Source organism: Argiope bruennichi, chromosome 4 (assembly GCF_947563725.1).
Source record: "Argiope bruennichi chromosome 4, qqArgBrue1.1, whole genome shotgun sequence".
NCBI lineage: Eukaryota > Metazoa > Arthropoda > Arachnida > Araneae > Araneidae > Argiope > Argiope bruennichi.
In genome coordinates, this window is record NC_079154.1 from 30705542 (window position 1) to 30726264 (window position 20723).

The window sequence follows — 20723 nt, forward strand, 5'->3', positions numbered from 1 at the left end:
CGTTGAGAATTTACATTCTGAAATCTAATAAATAATAGAAATTTCATTATTTTTACAAGGATTATATTTTAATGAAATGATGATTTATATGTTTGCTTGATATTGCAGATAAATGTAGGTTGCTCTAATAAATTTGACTGGGATAGTGCTGTCCAGTTAGAGTACTCACATGATTCTGGTGTTACTTGGTCATTAGTTGAAGAGCAATGTTTCTCAGGCTCGCAGTGTTATGAATCTGCACATGAAGCTTCAATATACTATTCTGGTCTTTATGGAACATGGAGACGTGTGCTTATTCCTGTAACACATCACTTAGCACAAAAGTAAAACTCTATTTTTATGACATTAATTTATGAATATTTCATATATGTTTTAAATAAATATGGATTTTTTTTTCATATCTATTAACTTTAACTTAAAAATCCTGTTTTGCTATTTATGATAAAAACAAAGATTTTTCTATTTTTCTAATTTCAATTGTAATAAATTTAGAACTGCAAAATTATGACTACGAAAGTAGTTTCGTAGGCTTTGCATATTCATCGACAGGATGGATTTGTATTAATACATTTTGGCAATTGTAAAAGACTAGAAATGGGATTTAAAAACTAGTATATATGTGTAACAATAAAAAGTAACTATATTCAAAAGAAAATCTTTAGAAAAAATTTAATCAATATATAATTAAGGGCAAGAAAAATGGGCAATACTTTGTTAAATTATGCTTGCATTTTTAATATTAAACATTTAAAAGTGCTACAAACTATTAATTTCTTTTACAATTCCTTCTAATTAAATATAAAATTTTTATTTGTTCTGTATACCTATTATATTTTGTTTATGTCTATAACTTTAAATCTGCTCTTTTAAGATTTTAAAGAAGCATTATAGCATCTATAAAAAGTTTATTTATAAATTTTAGTTTATGATTAAAAAATCATATTTTATGAATAAGAAATGAATATAAAATAAGCTTAAAGGAACTATTAATATTAATTTGTGCTTAAAATTATATTAATTTTGAATTTATTATTATTTTATAAACATTACTTGATAATTAAGGAATTTTGTAAAGTTGTTACTTTTCATTTTCTTTTATATACTTATTCAAAAAGTAAAAATTATTTTAAAAAGTAAAAATTTTACAATTTCAATTATTTTATTTAGGCAAACCTTACTGCGTTGGAAACAAGAATCACAATTTGCTGGAAAATTTGTTCAACTGCCTCCATTTGCAATTGATGAATTTTATGTTGGATATCCATGTCCTTTGCATTGCTCTGGCCATGGAACTTGTGAAAATCAAGTGTGTGTATGTGATCCTGGTTTCCATGGTAAGAAATGGATTAAAAGAAAACACTTATATATGTATATATACACAAGTTTTTATGTAGGAAATAACTTGTTCATAATTTAGTTATATTTTAAAACTCTCATTACAAATGAAAAAAAAAAGCATGTTAATGTTTACTTATATAAATGGAGTTTATTATTTTGAATCTGTGATATGCAGTAATAATATCATTGCTGAATATAGAAATTCACAAATATTCTCAATGGATGCCAGACAGTGCCCTTGGCCTTGGGTTATAAAAGATGAAGAGCCCACACTAAGAATAATTTTCTCTTTGAAGTGTTATCATATTGAAAGCAAGTGTGCTAAGTGCTATTGTGATTATTTAAGTAACAATTTGCTGTCTGCTTGTATGTTGCTGATTTCTGCTAATGCTGACTTTATAAATACTCCAGCCATATTTTGTTACTTATTTTTTTCATATTTCCTTGTGTTAGCAAGCATTGTTATCCATTGTTGAGCTTGTTGGCCATCTTCCACTGTATACTCACTTGATGAATTTTTGTACCAATATTTATTGTTATATTTGACTTCAATTGTGTACCATCAATAATTTATTCATTTTTTTAAAGTTTGTACAGAAATATTTTTTTATCAGCTAAGGATGCAAATATAAGTAAAAAAAAAATAGATTAAAAAATTTTTTTTACAGTTATTAACTAAAAAAAATTATTGAATCAATGATGCATATTTTATAATGAAGTAAGTTGAAATAGTATGAAAAAGTCATTTTCTTCTGATTTAATGTTATATAAAATTGTTGTTGCTTATATATATGAATGAAGTAAATTTATTTTTATTTCATTCTTTTTACTTAAGGACCAACATGTAGTAGCATTCAGCAAAATCCTTCTGGTATGATTGATCGATTTGATGATGCCCATGAGTTGCTGGAAAAGTGGGAAGTTTTTGGAGGTCAGCTTGGATTGGGTTGTGGGAATTTATCCTTAGGAAATTCACTTTATTTTGGGAAACCTGGTTATCGCCTTGCCCAGACAATGGATTTGGACACCACGAATTTAAAGTAAACCCATGATATATTTTTAATTTATATATGTTGATATAATTTCTATTTTTAGTAATTTATTGTTGTCTCTGAATTATATTTGAAATTTCTATACAAAAAATATATTCTTTTATTAAATAGGCCATATTAAGTCACTAATAGCAGGTGGAAATCTTCAATAAAAATATCTCTAAATTTATTAATTTTTCATATTTTTTAAAAAAATATTAATTTAATTGTTTTCAAAATATTATTAATTTAATTTAATTTTTTTTAAAAAATTGAATTAAAGCTATATCCTTTTTTACAGAATAGCATCATGAATGTATTTAATGTATTTCTCCAGAAATACGACCTGTCTTGTATTAATTTCTGCTCTTAGAGTTATTTTGGGGAAATGTTATTTTTGTGTTGAATTCTTTTGACAATATGAATCACTATGTTGCTTTTGCAAGGACAAATGCTTAAATATCAGTGTTCCGAACAATGAAGCACTTGATATTTCTATCAATAATTCATTCAAACATGGTTTTAAAATATTTGACTTCTTAATTTAATTTTTAATAAAAATATTTTTTTTTCAAATAAGAATTTTTTTGTGTGTGTTTTGAATGATAATCACGTGATCAAAAATAAAATGCACACACACAAAGAAATGAAATAAAAAAACTGTGATGGATTTCATATTCTTCTTCATGATGTTAAAATAGTAGTAAGTATTTATAATAGAGCATTATGCAAATACTGCATTTTATAGATTTATACATGCTAATATATAAATTAAAATAACTTAGTGAATTACTTTTTAATTAAATATATAATAAATTGTTGTTAAAATGAGAATTATTATTAAAAATATTTTATAAATACATTACAGGACACTGCAATTCATTGTTCAGTTGGGAAGCGTTCAAAATACAGCTACATGTCGAAGACCTCTTGATCGCAGGGAAAATGTTTTTGTTCAGTTTTCTACAGATCATGGCTTAACTTGGCAAACTTTAAGAGAACTGGACTATGAAATTTTTAGTTTGAAGCCAACATCTGTAGAACTTCCATTATTTAAAGAAGCAAAATCAAGTGCTACATCATTCAGGTGGTGGCAACCTTTGAATAAAAGAGGTATATCTTTTTAATATGATAAGGCTACTTTTGCATAAATAATTCTATACTACTATATACAGCTAATGCATAAAAAAATAGCTAATTGATACTTTTATGTTTGTGACCCAAATACTATTTACAAATTTAATTTATGCCGCATTTTGATGCAAAAAAATCGGCCAATATTTTCTATAGGACAGATCATTGGACCTGAAACTACCGAAATTACTTTTTAAAATGAGGTGCCTTCTAAGATTTTTAAAAATTATTGAAGTAAAATTTTGAAATAATTAAAGATTTTCCTCGATAACTTTGAAGTATATTATCGTAAAAAACATTCTTATACTATTTTAAACTTTAAAAAATTAGTGTATTAGTGTAATGACAACTTTATTTTATTTCTATATTTTCTCTAATTTATAAAAATATTTTTAAGAGTTTATTAAAATTTGAGAAAAATTGAACTTTTAAAATTTTAATAACTTTTTTATTTTAATTATTGCATTTATACTTTTACATTAGTAATTCGAAATTATTTTTATTATTATTTTGAACTTTATATAATTTTATTACTTTTTTTCTATACTTTTAATACCTTTATGCATGCTGTTGATAATTGTTTTATATATAAGTTGTAAAATATTTATTTGTAAATCATGCTTTTATTGCAGGTAAAGAAAATGCTCAGTGGGCTATTGATAATGTGCAAGTACTTGGAAATCATAAGAATGCTAAAGGATTTCAGGATAATTTCAATCCAATTGTTGTTGAAAATTGGTTTTTGACTCAGCATGGAACACCCAGAGCAGGTTGTGCTGCTGCTGGTCGAGCACTGACTTTTGCTGCAGATCATAGTAAGATTATTATTATTTTTAATTATTATTAATTACTTTTCATGTAAAAATTATTGAAATTCATTCAGTGCTTGATTATTTATGATTTCAAAATAAAGTTTTATTTTATTTCATGCAAAATCTTGCAGCAAATATTTTTTTTAAAAAATTTGCAAGATAATGATTTGTATGATTCATTTTAACATTGTTTTCTTATACATTGACAAAACAAGTAGGAATTGAATTACTTAGATTTAAATTATTTTATAATAATTATAATACAACTTTCTATTAGCTAATTTTTGCTTTTTTCATAAAGATATTTTTTTAAACCTCTAATTTCTAACACTTCCTTTCTGACTTCTTTTTCTAATTCTTTTCTTCTTTCAAAAGCAATTAAATCTATTCCTTCTAGAAAAAAACTATTTTTCCTGGAAATTCTTTTAAACATTAGTTATATATGAATATAATCTCATAGATCATATTAATTTAATATTTTTTTTACAAGTAACTTTCATGCTTAAATTATTTTTGTTTTTCATTTTGATAAATTTTACTATATTTATTTTTCTTTTACAATATTAATCCATACATAATGCAGTCTTATTTATTATAAATATTCAGCAATTTTTTTCATAAAGAGTTATTGATTTTAATGAATTAAAATGAATGTTTTTGTATTGAATATTAGTATTACTTACCCCATAATGATAATAGTAATTGGCAATTATTGATATATTTTAATTATGCTTTTTAGCTGAAGAACATTATGCTGAAACTTGGGATTTTGAAATTCATCCTGCTTCTTTTCTTCAATATGATATCAATTTGGGCTGTGGTTATCATATCAATCCATTTAGTGTTCGGCTGGAATTTTCTTTGGATAAAGGCCGTTCATGGTCACTTGTTGCTTCTCCCTGCATGCCACCAGATGTGGGCTGTACAAGTTATTCCACTGGCACTGTTCACTCATCAGATCAGTATAGAAACTGGACCAGAGTAACTGTCTATCTGCCACAAAGAGCCTTGTAAGATTGTTATTTTAATGAATAGTAAAATCTCGTTCATAAATTGAAGTGTTTGCAGCAAAAAAAGATGGTTCAAATTCATATTTTTATGTGAAAATATTGTTTTTAATAAATTCCATAATTATTTTTACTTATTACGAAAATATTTTCTCTGAAAAATATATCCTCTAGATGATGTGAAAGAAGATTGGTGGAGCTACCTCTATTTTGCCACTAGATGTATATGCTATTTACTTCTTGAGGGCGGGAGGGGGGAATCAGCTATCACAAGATAGTTCTTGCTGTAACAGATTTAGGCACTTTAGGACCCTATGTTAGGCAAATTAAGACATCCCTCTTTTGATGTACTTATCAATTTAACAGTTTTCCATTTCAGCATAAATTTTTACTTACTTAACATATTAATGGTTTATTTTAAGTTAATTATTTTTATTTTAATAAAAATATGAAATGTATATTTGTTACTCAAGATTACATGGCATCCACGTTTGTATACAATACTATTTAAATAGGTGCTTGGTGTTAATAAATACTATAATAATGAGTCAACATATTGAAACATATAGAAATCTGATTAATTATATTTGTAAATGTTAATATTGTCCTAATATTTTATCATTCATAGAGTTTGTATTTTTCACAACATTTTTTATTTGGAAACTGGGCAAATAAAATTTTGTAATTGATTTTATGACCCTCTCTCAACCCAGCGTCATAGACAGCTTTGGTCGAAGATCCACCATCAGATTAAACATTTCCTAATGGTGCCTCTTTTTTTTTGCAACAAATCTTTTAATTATTAAATGTAAATTCAACTTGTTAAGTATTGATAATTTCTCTAACTTTATAAATGGGATTGTAAAAAATGGTTATTTATTTTTAATTAGTATAAACTGATGCTTTATCTTTTACCTTTAGTAATTTTAATTGTTAATTTTTTTCCCGTAGATCTCCATCCACACGTTTCCGTTGGATTGAAGTTATGAGACATTCTGGACACGCTTGGGCTTTGGATAATGTTTACCTTGGAGATGGCTGTCCATGGATGTGTTCAGGTCATGGTTATTGTGTTGGGACAAAATGTGTGTAAGTTTTAATAGCTTTATTTATGCTATATAAATAAGCTATACACATTTATTATACTAAATTAAGCTTTTCTGTAAATTTTTATTTAATATATATGAACATCATTTATATTTTCATTTCTATATTCATATTTTATCTTGAAAGTCTTAGTGCTACTTTTAAAATGAAAATTATTGAAGATTTATTGTATCTGAGCTGACATTTCCATATCAGTAAAGTTTTGCTTCTTAAGTTTAAGAAAAAAGAAAGAAAAATTGTAGCATCTCTTAATATCTGTATGATAAAACTCTTATTTCAAATCTGTTTATACAAATAAGTAAATACATTTTTGTAATATTAGATGTACTTATTAAAAAAATAAAAATGCTTGAAAGGTTAAATATAAAATGTGTTTTATCTTAAAGTTACTTGTTCATATGGCAATTTTACTTTATATATATACTAGCCGCCTTTGGCGACCAGCCGTTTCGCCAATTTTAATGTTCGTTAAAATTTTAATAATTAAATATTTTATGCAATTCCTACTTTAATAGCTTCTTCATCAAAATATTTTAAAACTTCTAATTTTGATTGTTATATAATTCATTCATAATATTATAAAGGCCTTCAGTCATAACGTGATATGTATCTCTCTAATTTTCTGTTAGCACCCGTAGAATTTATGCTTTAAATTAAAGTGGAAAGAATTAATCTTCAATTAATATAATAATATTTTTTACTGAAACAAAGCATTTTTTTTTTATAATCTGATTACTGAAAATAGAGTCGCTCAGCATTTAAACTTTATGGGCACTAAAGAATATCTTTTTTAATTTATGTAATATCTCAAGAATTTGTCAACAAAATTTTCTTAGATTCATTATGAGCAGATCGATTAATTAACAATGTTTAATTTTAAATGCATCAAACACTAAGAAAATAAAACGAATCGTTTAAAATAAACGGTTGAAAACTGTTTAAAAAAAAACTACTTAAAAAACGATGTACTTAAAACTATAAGCATATACAAAAAATATATAACTAACATAAATACATTTTAATTACAAAAGCATACAACGAACCTAAAAATAATTTAAATCCAGTCCGCATCCGTTGATAATAATTGTCAACACAATGCGGAATTCAGAACACAATGCGCATGCGTGAATTTTCAACGCCAGTTACGTAACGCAAATACGTGATTTTTTCTACGCCAGTTGGGGTAACGCTATGCGGATTAGAAATTTTTAATTTCCTTTATTCTGTTTTATTTTAATTCAAAAGTACTTCAGAATGAATCTAAAAGATCGATTAATTAACAGTGTTTAATTTTAAATGCATCAAACATGAAGAAAATAAACAGAATCGTTTGAAATAACCCGACGAAAAATCTTAACTCTAGCCTCATTAGTGTTGGGAGAAAAAAAAAAACTGAAGCCTTACTCATTTGGCGGTGGGGAAAATGGAAGATTTTTTTTTTGCGGAAAAGTTGGCGATGGGGAAAAATGGAAGATTTTTTTGGCGGTAAAGTTAGTTTTTAATCAATAATTAAAATTCTAATTAAAAATTCGAAAAAAGGAACCCCATGTGCACATTCCCAACCTCCAAGGTATACATGTACCAAATTTGGTAGCTGTAGGTCAAACGGTCTGGCCTGTAGAGCGCCAACACACACACACACATTGAGCTTTATTATAAGTATATATAGATATCATATAAAGAAATAATTATATTGGAAATTTTGAATACTAGTCTTATTTATCTCCCTTTATGTGTTATTTTATCTACATAAAAAATATTTTTTTATTGTTTATATTATTTTCAACAAATTTAAAGATAATTTACTCTATTAATAAAAATTCTTTGTGATGGCTTTATTCATAAATTTCCTATGTTTGATATAATCCTTATATGAGGTCTTCTACATTTTAAATGTTGCGTTTACATACATCTGATGAATAAACTGGTAATTTCTGAGTAACTAAATTTTAAATATAAGAATAAAAGTTATAAATTAAATATATACAGGAATAATATAAACTGTTTCTTTTCCATTTTTTAAAAATTTAGTTGTGACACTGGTTTTAAACCTCCCTTCTGTGTCCCAGAAGATCCTCTGCCTTGCGAATTGAGAGATACTTTTGATGTTGTATCTTCTAATAAGACAGCTTGGCCTGAAATTTATGGGGGCGAGATTAGTTCTAGATGTGGTGTGTTAGTTAGTGGAACAGCACTTGTGTTTTACAAGGTAAAATATTACATTTCTAATATAATTAGCAATTATTTATGATTTTTTAATACATAATTATTTACACTTACAAGACAATTTAATTTTTCAGGAAGGTATGAGAATGGCTGTCACTCAAGATCTAGACTTAACTGCTGCACAATACATTCAGTTCACACTCAAATATGGATGTCAGGGATCTGTGCCCCCAACAGTAACTCGTGGCAATGGCATTCTTATTCAGTATTCAAATAATGGTGGAATTACTTGGCATTTACTGAAGGTATTTTTTTGTAATTATTAGTGCATAATATTCATATTTGTATTTTAATAACATAGAGATATTTTAATATTTTAAATTCTTTTAGGAACTTCACTTTTCAGCTGAGACATCTCCCCAGTACTACATGATTCCATTAAAAGATCCTACAGCCTTAACAAATTCTACACGTTTGCGACTATGGCAGCCTTTGAATGCTGGTAAATAATAAGATAATCTTTACAATCTTAAATGAAAGATATAATTTAAATATGAAGTATTAGAAAAATTTCTGTATTAAATATAATGTTTTAAAGTACTGCAAACTTAACAAAACTATTTCTTTCTTCTGAGATTTTATCCAATAATGAATATAATTTTTATAATTTATTTTTATTAATAATTCTATGAAAAATGCTTCTATTTACAAAATGAGTCAATTGTCATGTAAGTAAATAAGCTAATGCAAAAATTACTATTAACACAAATTTTTTTACACATAAACACAAAATATTATATAATTATAAAATGTACATTTATTACATATGTACAAAAATCCTAAATATAGCTCGATTTCTTTTATAAATTATTTATTGCATGTTTAAAATATTTTAAAGCTTCTATCAGGAACCAAAAAATATTTTCTTTGGATGTAAATTAAATTACCAGTTTATTATTTTTTTTTAAGTAAATTGTTTTGATAGAAGATTGTGTTAATTTTTGCAGGAACTGATCTAATGCAGTGGGCAATTGATGATTTCTATGTTGGCGGAATGATAGTGAAGCCAAATGTTTTATATGATCCATTAGTGCATATTCCACAACCTGATGCTTGGCTATTTTGGCCTGGAGGTGCCATGGGAAATTTTTGTACAAGGTAAATCTTTGCTGTTGATTTTTTTTATGCATGGCAGTAATTTAGATATTCATGTTTTCTTGTCATTTGCATTTTCTTTGATTGAATCTTCAATTAATGTTTATTTCTGTTAATATTTTTTGTAGTGAGCCTCGAAGTGCTATGGTGTTTTCTTCTAGTGAAGGAGAAAGGTCTTTCTATACCAGAGATATGACAGTGATGGATGATTATGTTATTCAGTTTGAGGTAAATTCCTTTTATAAATTTCTTATCTATATATACATATATGTAATGATATCTCTTAATCTGATTTAAGTGCAAATTAATTTCCTAATTTTTTAATGTTAATTTAGTCCATATTAATTTTATTCTAAAATGTTCTCTTTTTCCCTAATTCAATTCTCCCTCTTTATTTAATTATTTTTAACATGCACTTTAGAAAACTGATGACATCAGTATTTTTCCATGCTCCGAGTGAAAAGACCAAAATCCCTAATGCTTATAACATTCCTTTAAAGATACCCAAGATTTGCTTTCCTAACCCAACATGTGACAAGGAGATCCCTATCAAAATCTCATATTAAAATCACTAAAGGGAAAAATTTCAGTATCTTTTACTGTTATGTCTTGTTGTAGAATGATGCATCTTTTATGATCGTTTGTTTCTTGTGCAAATTATGCCTCCAAGGATGAAATAAAGCAAAGTAAAAATTTTAAAAGTCCCTTATTCTCTGCCAAGCATTTGCTAAAACATGTTTGTATATACAAAGGAATTATCTTGGAAAATTATATAAAACTTTATTAATGCTTTTAATTTTATAAATATGTTTTGTTTGTTATTTAATTCATATGACCTATATTTTGATCACATTATCTTTTGATTCTCTGAAATAAAATTAAAGAAAATAATTGTAGTTTTCATTGTGCAATATTTTAATGAATTTTTCTTTCCCTTCAAAAAGAATAAAATTATTTCTATCTTAAACTGGCATGATCCTTTATTCTTGCTCAAATTTCTTTTCATGTTTATAGTATTTCTTTATAAGATTGAAATATTATTATATAATCAAATAAAAGGAGGGATCAACTATCAAACAAAGATATGAATATATTTCAGAGGCAATTCTTAATCTAAATTTTCTAAAATATTAACTTTCAGTGTCTTGACAATTTTAAATACTGAAATTATTTTATATTATTTTTTATTTATAAGATTATTTTATGTATTTATAATGATATTTATAAGATTTTTAAAAGCTTACATTAAAAATGAATATATATATGATATATAATAAATTTTCTTGTAACATTTCATTTCCTGAAGAAACTGTAAAAGGCAGAATTTTTTTTTAAATGAAGTTATTCTCATATAAAATTAAAAATATATAAAAATTCTTAATTAATAAAATTTATGTTTGATGTAATAATAAATTACTTTTGATTCTAAAATAAGAAAAGATTTAAACTTTTTAAATACTTTTTGGGATAAAAAGATGCTTAAAATTAATCTCTAAAACTTTATAATTTTTCTTTAAGTGTTTTTTCCCCTTTAATATACTAGTATTTATTTATAAACATATAATTCAAAAAAATAAATTAAAACTGATATGCTTGATTTGTGAAGGTGAAAATATTGAACTTTACAATTTATTTATTTCTGAAACAAGTTTCATAACTAAGAATTTCTTTTTTTTCTGTTTAAATTTTTATTGGTTCCCTTTTAAGATTTTTCATTAAAAAAAAAAAAAAAAAAAAAAAAAAAAAAAAATCTTACTTTAAATAAAATCCATCATTATTAAATACAAAGGAAAGATGCTGACATTTTTGCCTTATATGAACTCAATTTTTTCAATAAGAAAAGAACCATGTGGATAACTTTTCTTTATATTTTGTGATAGGAATGGATTTGCATAATTCCATCAGTAATTTTAATTAGATTATAGTTATAAGACTTTTATATCATCTGCATTACTAGGGCTATGGAGTTGAAATGCTAAATCTATTTAAAATGTCTATTCTTAATAGATTAAAGTTGGTTGTGGCATCACTATTTCACCTGAAGATCCAGTATATCTTGAATATTCTTCAGACCAAGGACGATCCTGGGAGTTAGTCAAATCCTCTTGGCTTCGATATGGGTCAGGTCCTGATACTGTATTGCAAGCAGAAACTCCATCAGTGTATTACAGCAATAGTCATCAGGAATGGCAAAGGATAATTGTTCCTCTTACTGGGCTGAAAATATGTGGGTATGTATGCTGTTTTTCATATTTAAATGTATTTATATTTTTATAATCAGTTTATTTTCTTAAGATATATGTGTGAAAATCTTTCACAAAATTTAGGTAATACATACTTGGATTCATTTCGAATGAACATTTATTTCATTGTAAGAAATTGACTTGAAGTTACTTACAAAAAGCTCTTCTTACTTGAGCAACTGGCATCACACAAACTATCTAAAATCTTCTCATTTATAAAATTGTATAACTTTGCTCATTCTGTCTTTTCTTCCCTTTATTTAATATATTGATATTCATACTTCTCTGAAAATAAATAAATTGGTTTTTGTCTTAAAGATTAAAAGAATTACACTCCCTTTATTCTACCTATATATTTAGTAATGCAGTTTACTATACTATTCAGTTTGAAAGTGTTTAGGCTTTATTAAATAGTATATATGTATGTAAATATTTTATATTTATGCAACTAATTATTTTATATGCTGATATATATTATAATTAATTTAATTTATAATCAAATACATTATAATTAATTATTACTTTCATTTTTATTGTTTGTACTTTGTGTTAAACTTTATAATGTGTTTAAGAATAATTATAAATGTATTATAGTAAATCATTATCAATTACATTCAAGAATATGAATTTATAATAGTAAGCGAGGATTTGTAATACTTCATAAATGCTTAATATATCTTTTATTGTACCATTTTTAGTATAATTTGTTACAAAAACTTTAAAAAAAAAATTAGTTATTTTCCTACTTTATCTGATTTTATTTCAAAATTGTAGGCTGGCAAATATTATAAATGTATAATTAAAAGCAATTATTGTTGTCTTAAATTATTTCATTTATGTTCAAAATTCAAAAGTAAACAATGAGTGTTTTTTTTTTTTTTTTTTCAGAAATGTGCGTTTTAGATGGACACAAGGCTATCATTCACTTCGAGATTCTCCATCTTCATGGGCTATTGACAACATTTACATTGGTCCTTCATGTGCTTTACATTGTATGGGTCATGGATTCTGTATCAATGGCATAATGTGCCAATGTGACTCAGGTTTTGGTGGAGATTTCTGTCATAGTCTGCAGCCTTATCCAAGTTTGCTAAAAGATGGTTTTGAAGGTATTATCAATTAATTAAAAAGTTAAATAGATGCTAATGTTCATCAGATATCCCACATGATAAATGTTTTATTCTTATAAAAAGAATAATTTTCAAGTTAGTAATATATTTTGCTTCTCACAGTTTGGCATTTCTTCCCCCCCCCCCAAAAAAAAAGAAATTTTAAGATCTTATCTGTTTTAGCCAAGGGAAGAAATGGAGAGGTCTATTTGTTATCCATATAACATTGATACTAGGAAGGTGATCTCATATTAACTTTCACAACTAATTTTAAATTGCAGTTTATAGTATATTAATTAAACAAGACAAAAGAAAGATAGTAATGTTATAAAATTAAAACATTTATCTCAGATTTGTGGTATAACTTTATCTCAACACTATTCAAATTTACTTATACCTTTTCTTTTTTGTATTTTTTAAAATTTTTATCAAGAAATTTTTACAATGCATAAATAATAATCAAATTAAAAGTGAACTGCTTAGTTGTTTGGAGCTTACTACATACTATATTTATAGTATAATTTGTTAACTATGATAGAATTTTGAAAATTTACAAGCTTTTTTTTTTATTTGTAGATTTAAAATGGATTTAAATGTAAATCTTTTCTGGAAGTGAATACTGAATTAGATGTTATATAATATTAGTACCAAATATTTCTGTTAAATATTGCTTTTTCTGTTTAAAATTTGTATTATAATAATAATGTGTAACCTTTTTTATTATTTTAATAATAATATTATTTTTCAGTGTGATGATTTTTCATATGTATTTTCTAGTAGAAAGGAGAAGGGTATGGTAAAAAGTATAAATATGTATAATTTTTTTTTACAGTGATTTATTTAGATTTTAAATCATCAGTATATATATTGAATGTATTTTTTTCCTAGAAAATAAAATTGATTCTAAAAATTGGGAACTTTGGAGTGGAACTGAAATATCTTTGAGTTGTGGAATTCTTATAAGTAGTACTAGTTTAGTTTTCACATTCCAAGGTGAAAGAATTCTTATGTCTCGAGATCTTGATTTGACATATGTTGGGTAAGAGACTTTTTTTTTTTATCTTAAATGTATTCTTTAAATAATTTAATTTAGGTCTGTCAAATGATTTTCATTAAAATATTTTGTTTGAAAAAAGAAAAGATTTTTCCCATTTATAATGGGCTATTATCATTTGATAAAATTTTATGTCAGAAAATGTGCTGTGCTGATAATTAATATTACAATAGCAAAGAAAATCTAGTCATATTTGGTACAATAAATTTATGTAATAAAAGTATAAAGGGTTATTATTTTGTATATTTGCTTAAAGCACTCAGATCATGCCTAATTCACTTATTCATAATATTCTTAAGAAATTAAAAAGAACAGGTAATATATATAATAAAAAAACTAAGTAAATTCCTACTTTTGCAAGAATTGAAATCGTATTCTTCACCTTCACGTGAAAGAAATGAAATCCTTGCATTTTACCAATTAAGCTACTGTCAGTTGATTTCAATTTTCATTACAAACTGATAAAACTCTATTTAAAGTATTAAAAATGAATTAAATTGAATAATTAATGAATTAATATTTGAAAAAAATGTTTTAACATCAAATGTCATCCACTACAAGTTTAAAAAAATGTATTTGAACTTGAGTGGATGAATAAAATGTATTTTACTAACGACTGAAAATTTGAACAAGATATATATATATATATATATATATATATATATATATATAAGGAGAAAGTGAACTAATAGTAGGAATTGAAAAAGAGATTTGGGGAATGCTGAATCAATAAAATAGATTTGCATATTTTTCATAACATTTTTCCTGCACTTACTGTTTTTATTATTTTCTTCATGTGTATTAGAACGTTTTTTTTTATGTAATTTACTTAAAATGTCTTTTTTTTAATATTAAAATTATTTCCATTATATGCATCATGTAAAAATGGCTGTACTTTATTTGCATTATGAAATACCATATGGCTCTATTTATATTCATGAAGTTTACACAGTAAAAGCTCCCATGTTTTATTGCTAAATGGAAGCATTTTTTCTGTTAAAACCATTAATAATTTTTTGTAATCATTGACAACAAATAATAAATACATTTTAATTTTTAATTAATACAGTTCAATACAGTTTTACATAAGACTTGGTTGCAAATCAGAACCACCATCCCCAGAAGAACAACCTGTTCTCCTTCAGTATTCCATAGATGGAGGAGCTACATGGAACATGCTTGAGCAGTTTGGGTTTGGTGAAAGTTCAAGAGTTTCACATCCTTCTTATATTGCAATCGAATTACCTTATCATGCCAGAACTAATGCAACCAGACTTAGATGGTGGCAGCCATCCTTTAATGGATCATTTTTAGAAGAATGGGCTTTAGATCAGGTAAAAAAAATTCTGTATTGAAATTTATCTATAAGAAATATATATGGTTCTAAAATTAGCTGTTGAATTCACCTTAGTCAGCTATTTTCTCTTTATTGAGCAATTTGATAGCTGAAATGGGCATTTTTTTTCTGTGCTGTGAATTTTTTCATTTATCATTCTTAAATAACCAGTCTGTGTACCTTTAATTTAAATTAGATGGTGATAGAATTATTAAAGAATTTGTCATGAAAATTTGAGAGTGCAAGAACAACTAAAAAATGACTCCCTTTATATTTTTAACTCACCATATCTTATAATATGAAAATTTGCAAGTGCATGAACAATTTAAAAATACTTCCTTAATATTTTAACTGACCATGTCTTATACTATGAAAATTTTTTCATAGGCTAAATTATATTTCAATATTTAGTGATTAGTTAGTGGTTATATTTTAAAGCCATTGGAATTTCAACCTGTGTGCCTTTAATTTAAATTAGATGATAATAAACTATTTAAAATTACTAATTAGTTAGTGGTTATAATATAAATTCATTGAGATTTTGTGTAGTTGTGTAATATAATTCCAATGCTATCATACTGACATATAACTTATTTAATTCATTGTATAATAATTTAGCTGCCAAACCTATACCGAATAATTGGAATTTGATTTCAGCATTCTAGAGTTAATGTAATTTAGCTTATGAAAATTTTTTTATAGTATAAGATATGGTATTTTAAAAATATTAAGGAAGTTATTTTTTAACTGTTTATGGACTAGCAAATTTTCATTTCAAATTCTTTAAAGAAAAAAAAAGGGGGGGGGTATAACTTTTCGAGAGGTATTTGTTTTTGCTTTATTTGCCAGTTTGTCACTCATAGAATTTTTTTATGTATTTATATTTAACTGATTTATTTTAAAGCTGCTTTTACATTGTTACTGAGAATATAAATACATTAATATTGTAACATACTATTTAAAAGAAGTTCTCTAGTTAATGAAAGTTTCAACAGAACCTCGACTTTAAATAACATTTACATATTATGTACTCTCCATATTACGAAAGATAATTTCTGTATAAAGAAGTTTTATTAATTTCCTTTTGAAGTTTTTTCTCTTCCCAGCTAATTTATTAATTAACAAAAGTTTATTATTATCTTCTCCCCCACCCCCAAATTTATCTAAAAAATTAGCCAAATTTACTGCCATAAAAATTGGTGTATAGGAAAGATATGGAGGTAATTATAGGAGATATAGAATTGTCTAATTTCCTTCCCATCGATAAAGTCATTGTTGAATTCCTACAGACCATTATTTATTGCAAAATACTGCAGAATGTAATGTAGACAATAAAATGAGCAAGGAAGATGATATTGAAAAATTTTCCCAAGTGTAAGTGTTAACAGTATTTCATATAATACCAGGAAATTGCAGTTTTAGGGAAATTAAATAATGAATAATAAATTTTAATATTTATAAAAGTAGATATTTTTTAAAATATTATCTTTGTAATAAACCTGCACAAAGCAGAATTACAAATATTTTACAATTTAGAATGTGTGTTAAAATCTATGAAGATAGATAAATTTCAACTTTGTTTTTTCTCATTTTTATAACTTTGTTTATATGTTTCCATTTAATGAATCATCTTCATAACAAAGTTTTTGTAAGAGATTCAATTATAATATTATTTATTTAAAACAAATCTATAAAATAAGAAAATTTAACACTTTAAAACAAGAGTTCCATGAATAATTGAGAGTTGTGTTGGAATTTAGAGAGAAAAATATTAGGTATTTCTGCTCTATTAAGCTCATATTCTGAAATTTCAATGACTTATTTTATTTTTAATACTATAAAAATCACATTTTGGTTCTTCTGTTTTCTTAAATTAGATATTCATTGGAGGAGATGCCAATGGAGTTGCAACATTAAATGATGATTTCAGCAGTACGAAAGAAGCCAACTGGGTTCTTAATCCAGGTGCTAAGCTAGAACCAACATGTGGAAGTAAACACAACTTCTTGCACTTCAAAGGTATGAAAAATTAACTTCAATAGTAAGTTAAACTTTCTGAAAAAGAAAATTTATCTTTTTAAATGTAACTTTATTTGATTTTATATTTTTCATAGATATGCTTTTTAAATTTTATTTTTCAATTAATGTTTTCAGTATTTTTCTCTGTGTCATATTCCATATTTTTACTGCATATATATATTATTTTTAATAACAGGCATTTTCTAAATATCTTGTTGAAGGAATGTTCTGAATTTTTATTTTTCATAGTTATTTTATTCAGGAATCTATTATCTAAACTTCATCAATTAAATTATAATTCAATATTCCAAAGGTATGTAGTCGCATCCATGGAAATAAATTGTCATCATTATAGAAAATGAGAAAGCATGATTAAAATTGTTGCTTATATGCAATAGAAGATCCTAAAACATAAATGTCAATAATTTATGAGTTTTGAAATGAGAAGAAATATTTTTATAATTTTTAAAAGATAACTTCAATTCTTAAAATATATTTATTTTTAAATTAATTCAATTATTAAATTGATTAAAAAATTCCATGCTTCCAAATACCATGCATGATTCAATCAAAAATTTGAATTCATTTAATATAAATAAATTTATATTATAAAATGCTTGTATTCATTTAAGTAAAAGGAGGTTTGCTTGATTATATAAGGTATTTATGTGGCAAAAGTGCTCATCTATTGTTGTGTTTCTTAATCATAGGTTTGTTATTATATTTATGTAAAATACCATTATTTGAGAATTCGTGATTTGATTTGAAATGGTTTCTAGTAATTTATTCAATTTTTAACATATGCAAATCTGTATATGCAGGTGCTGATGATAGAAGATATGCTGTAACTACTGATGTTGTAGTTAGTGAGAATACATATGTGCAGTTTGAGCTTGTCATGGGATGCAAGTCGAATTCTGCAGCTTGCTATGGTAATTTAATTTTACATTATATTGCAAATATGCTACATAAAAAAAATTAGTAAAGAGTTTATGCATAACTAAAAATGTATAAATATTTATAAATATAAAATTTATATTGTAGTATTGTAAAATAATATGCATGTTTTATATTTGAAAAATTTTAGTTTTTCTTTAAATTTAAAATAAATTTACTTCTATGGTTCTGAAATGCTAATGTTCTAATTTTATATTATGAATAATATAAAATTAGTACTCAAATTAATTGCAAATATTAGAATTATAATTTTCAATAATTTTTTTCTGTTTTTCTTAAATATTTCCTTTTTATTGCCTGTAAAATTTTTAGCACCTTTTTTGCATAAGATGTGTTTTATTTTCTTTTTATTAATAACTTTATTAAAAAATGGAAAAAAATTAAAAATAATGAAAAAAGCTAAAATTTATTTCTTAAAATATAAATAAAATTCAATCATATTTTTAAATGCATTCTTTTAAACTCAGACTTTAATCTTAATAAAAATCATTTGATTATTTGTAAATATTACATTTGTTTTGGGGAAATTGTTCCTGGATCTCTACTATACGATATTAATTTATATTCTTAGAAATACTGCTGGAGTATAGTATTGATATGGGAAAGACATGGGATTTAGTTAAACATGATTGTCTTCCAATGGAGGCTGATTGCAGTGATTATTTTGAGGGTACTGTGTTTCTCTCAGATATCTATGAGGAAATTACACGCATATCCATTCCATTACCATATTATACAAGGTATGTTTTGCTATTTATGCTAGTTAATTTTAATTTAATGTGACTTTGTTTCTGTTTTACATTTAAAAGTATATGTTTTTTTTTTTTTTAATTTCTTTCTTAAATCTGATTATGAGAGTCTGTAAATTCTTGCATGGACATTTCTATTTTTTTTTTATCAGAAGTAAATGATAATTTTATGTATGATTATTTATCTTTTTTTTAAATACCTTTTTCTTTAAATTTAACTGTCATTTTTTTATTATTACTATTGAAGGGGTGAATTAAGTCTGATGTTAATAATATTATGTTTAATAAAAAAAATCAATTATAATTTCTTATGACTATAAAAATTTCATTGCTACAAAAATCATGATTTAAATATTTAAGAGTTTTTTTTATCATTTTGCTAATTAAAAAAATTATTAATGTATTTCTTTTTATATTCATGTTTAATCTTATGATATATATTTTAAAATTAAGGACTCAGACAACAAGATTTAGATGGATTCAACCACCAGGGTTCAAATCTTCTCAAACCTGGGCTATCGGACATTTATATGTAGGTGAAGAATGTGAGAACATGTGCTCTGGTCATGGACGATGCAGCTCTGGCATCTGCAAGTATGTACCTTTATATATACATGATTATAAATATTGAATGCATAAATTTAAATATAATTTTATTCATAAAATGGTTTAAGTTTAGTAAGCACTGGTTTCTCTTAAAAAAGAGTTTCTTTTAAGAAATTTGAAAAGTTTGATAAAAATATTTTATATTGGCCTGGTTAAAGCATTTAATAACATTGTTAACAAAGGGTGTAACCAGAAATTTTTTTTTTATGGAAATCAAACTGAAATGCCTAGAATTCTTTATTTGTTGCACAACCATTTAAGCGTTCAGTTGCCAAAAAGAGTGTTAGAAAACTGTAAACAGCAATTTTATTTTACAAATTTACAAAATCATGTTAAAAGTAATTAATAAAATGAAGAATCATAGTAAGAGTGGTAACTACACCTTGAATTGAAAAATAAGGGTAGCGAGCTGAAAAGATGAACTGATTGCTGCCAAACTTACATTTCATTTTGATATGATTGCATTTATTAGCAAAACTAAATCACTAAGATCAATTTTATTGACTGAAGTAGAATTTGAATCTAGATGCTCTTGATATTTTGTAACTACAGTGAAAATGCTGTATTTCTAGCTTTACATTTTTCAAAAGTTTCTCTTCAACTTTATGCATGTATCAAAAAGTTCTAGGATTAGTTTTATGGAATGTCAACTAATTGTAGCAAATTATTGTTTGTAATGATAATAACTGCAGTAATGATACAATAGAGTGTATATCATCGCTGTAGTAGCATCATTGGGAGATTTTATAATAGTATTTTTGTGATCATATATATATATAATATGGTAATTTGCAACTGTGCAAATTGAAAATGATGAAAATTCACACAACTACACTTGTTAATAATATCACTAGACACAATGGAAACTAGTGCTGTGATTAGTCAATTCTTTACAAAGTA

The 20723-nt window shown here is 25.1% G+C and overlaps 1 protein-coding gene across 1 annotated transcript in view; it reads left to right on the forward strand.

Moving 5' to 3' along the window:
• The window catches only part of LOC129965617 (reelin-like), a 77254-nt gene that overhangs the window by 30458 nt on the left and 26073 nt on the right, over positions 1-20723 (forward strand). The window contains exons 27-46 of the mRNA XM_056079668.1: positions 109-323; positions 1168-1334; positions 2174-2378; positions 3238-3482; positions 4136-4318; positions 5055-5325; positions 6274-6411; positions 8461-8638; positions 8730-8900; positions 8986-9097; positions 9603-9753; positions 9879-9978; positions 11758-11981; positions 12882-13102; positions 13991-14141; positions 15226-15490; positions 17370-17511; positions 18333-18443; positions 19040-19208; positions 19671-19811. Of these exons, the coding sequence (XP_055935643.1) occupies positions 109-323; positions 1168-1334; positions 2174-2378; positions 3238-3482; positions 4136-4318; positions 5055-5325; positions 6274-6411; positions 8461-8638; positions 8730-8900; positions 8986-9097; positions 9603-9753; positions 9879-9978; positions 11758-11981; positions 12882-13102; positions 13991-14141; positions 15226-15490; positions 17370-17511; positions 18333-18443; positions 19040-19208; positions 19671-19811 (3560 nt within the window). The remainder of the gene's footprint in view (positions 1-108; positions 324-1167; positions 1335-2173; positions 2379-3237; positions 3483-4135; positions 4319-5054; positions 5326-6273; positions 6412-8460; positions 8639-8729; positions 8901-8985; positions 9098-9602; positions 9754-9878; positions 9979-11757; positions 11982-12881; positions 13103-13990; positions 14142-15225; positions 15491-17369; positions 17512-18332; positions 18444-19039; positions 19209-19670; positions 19812-20723) is intronic.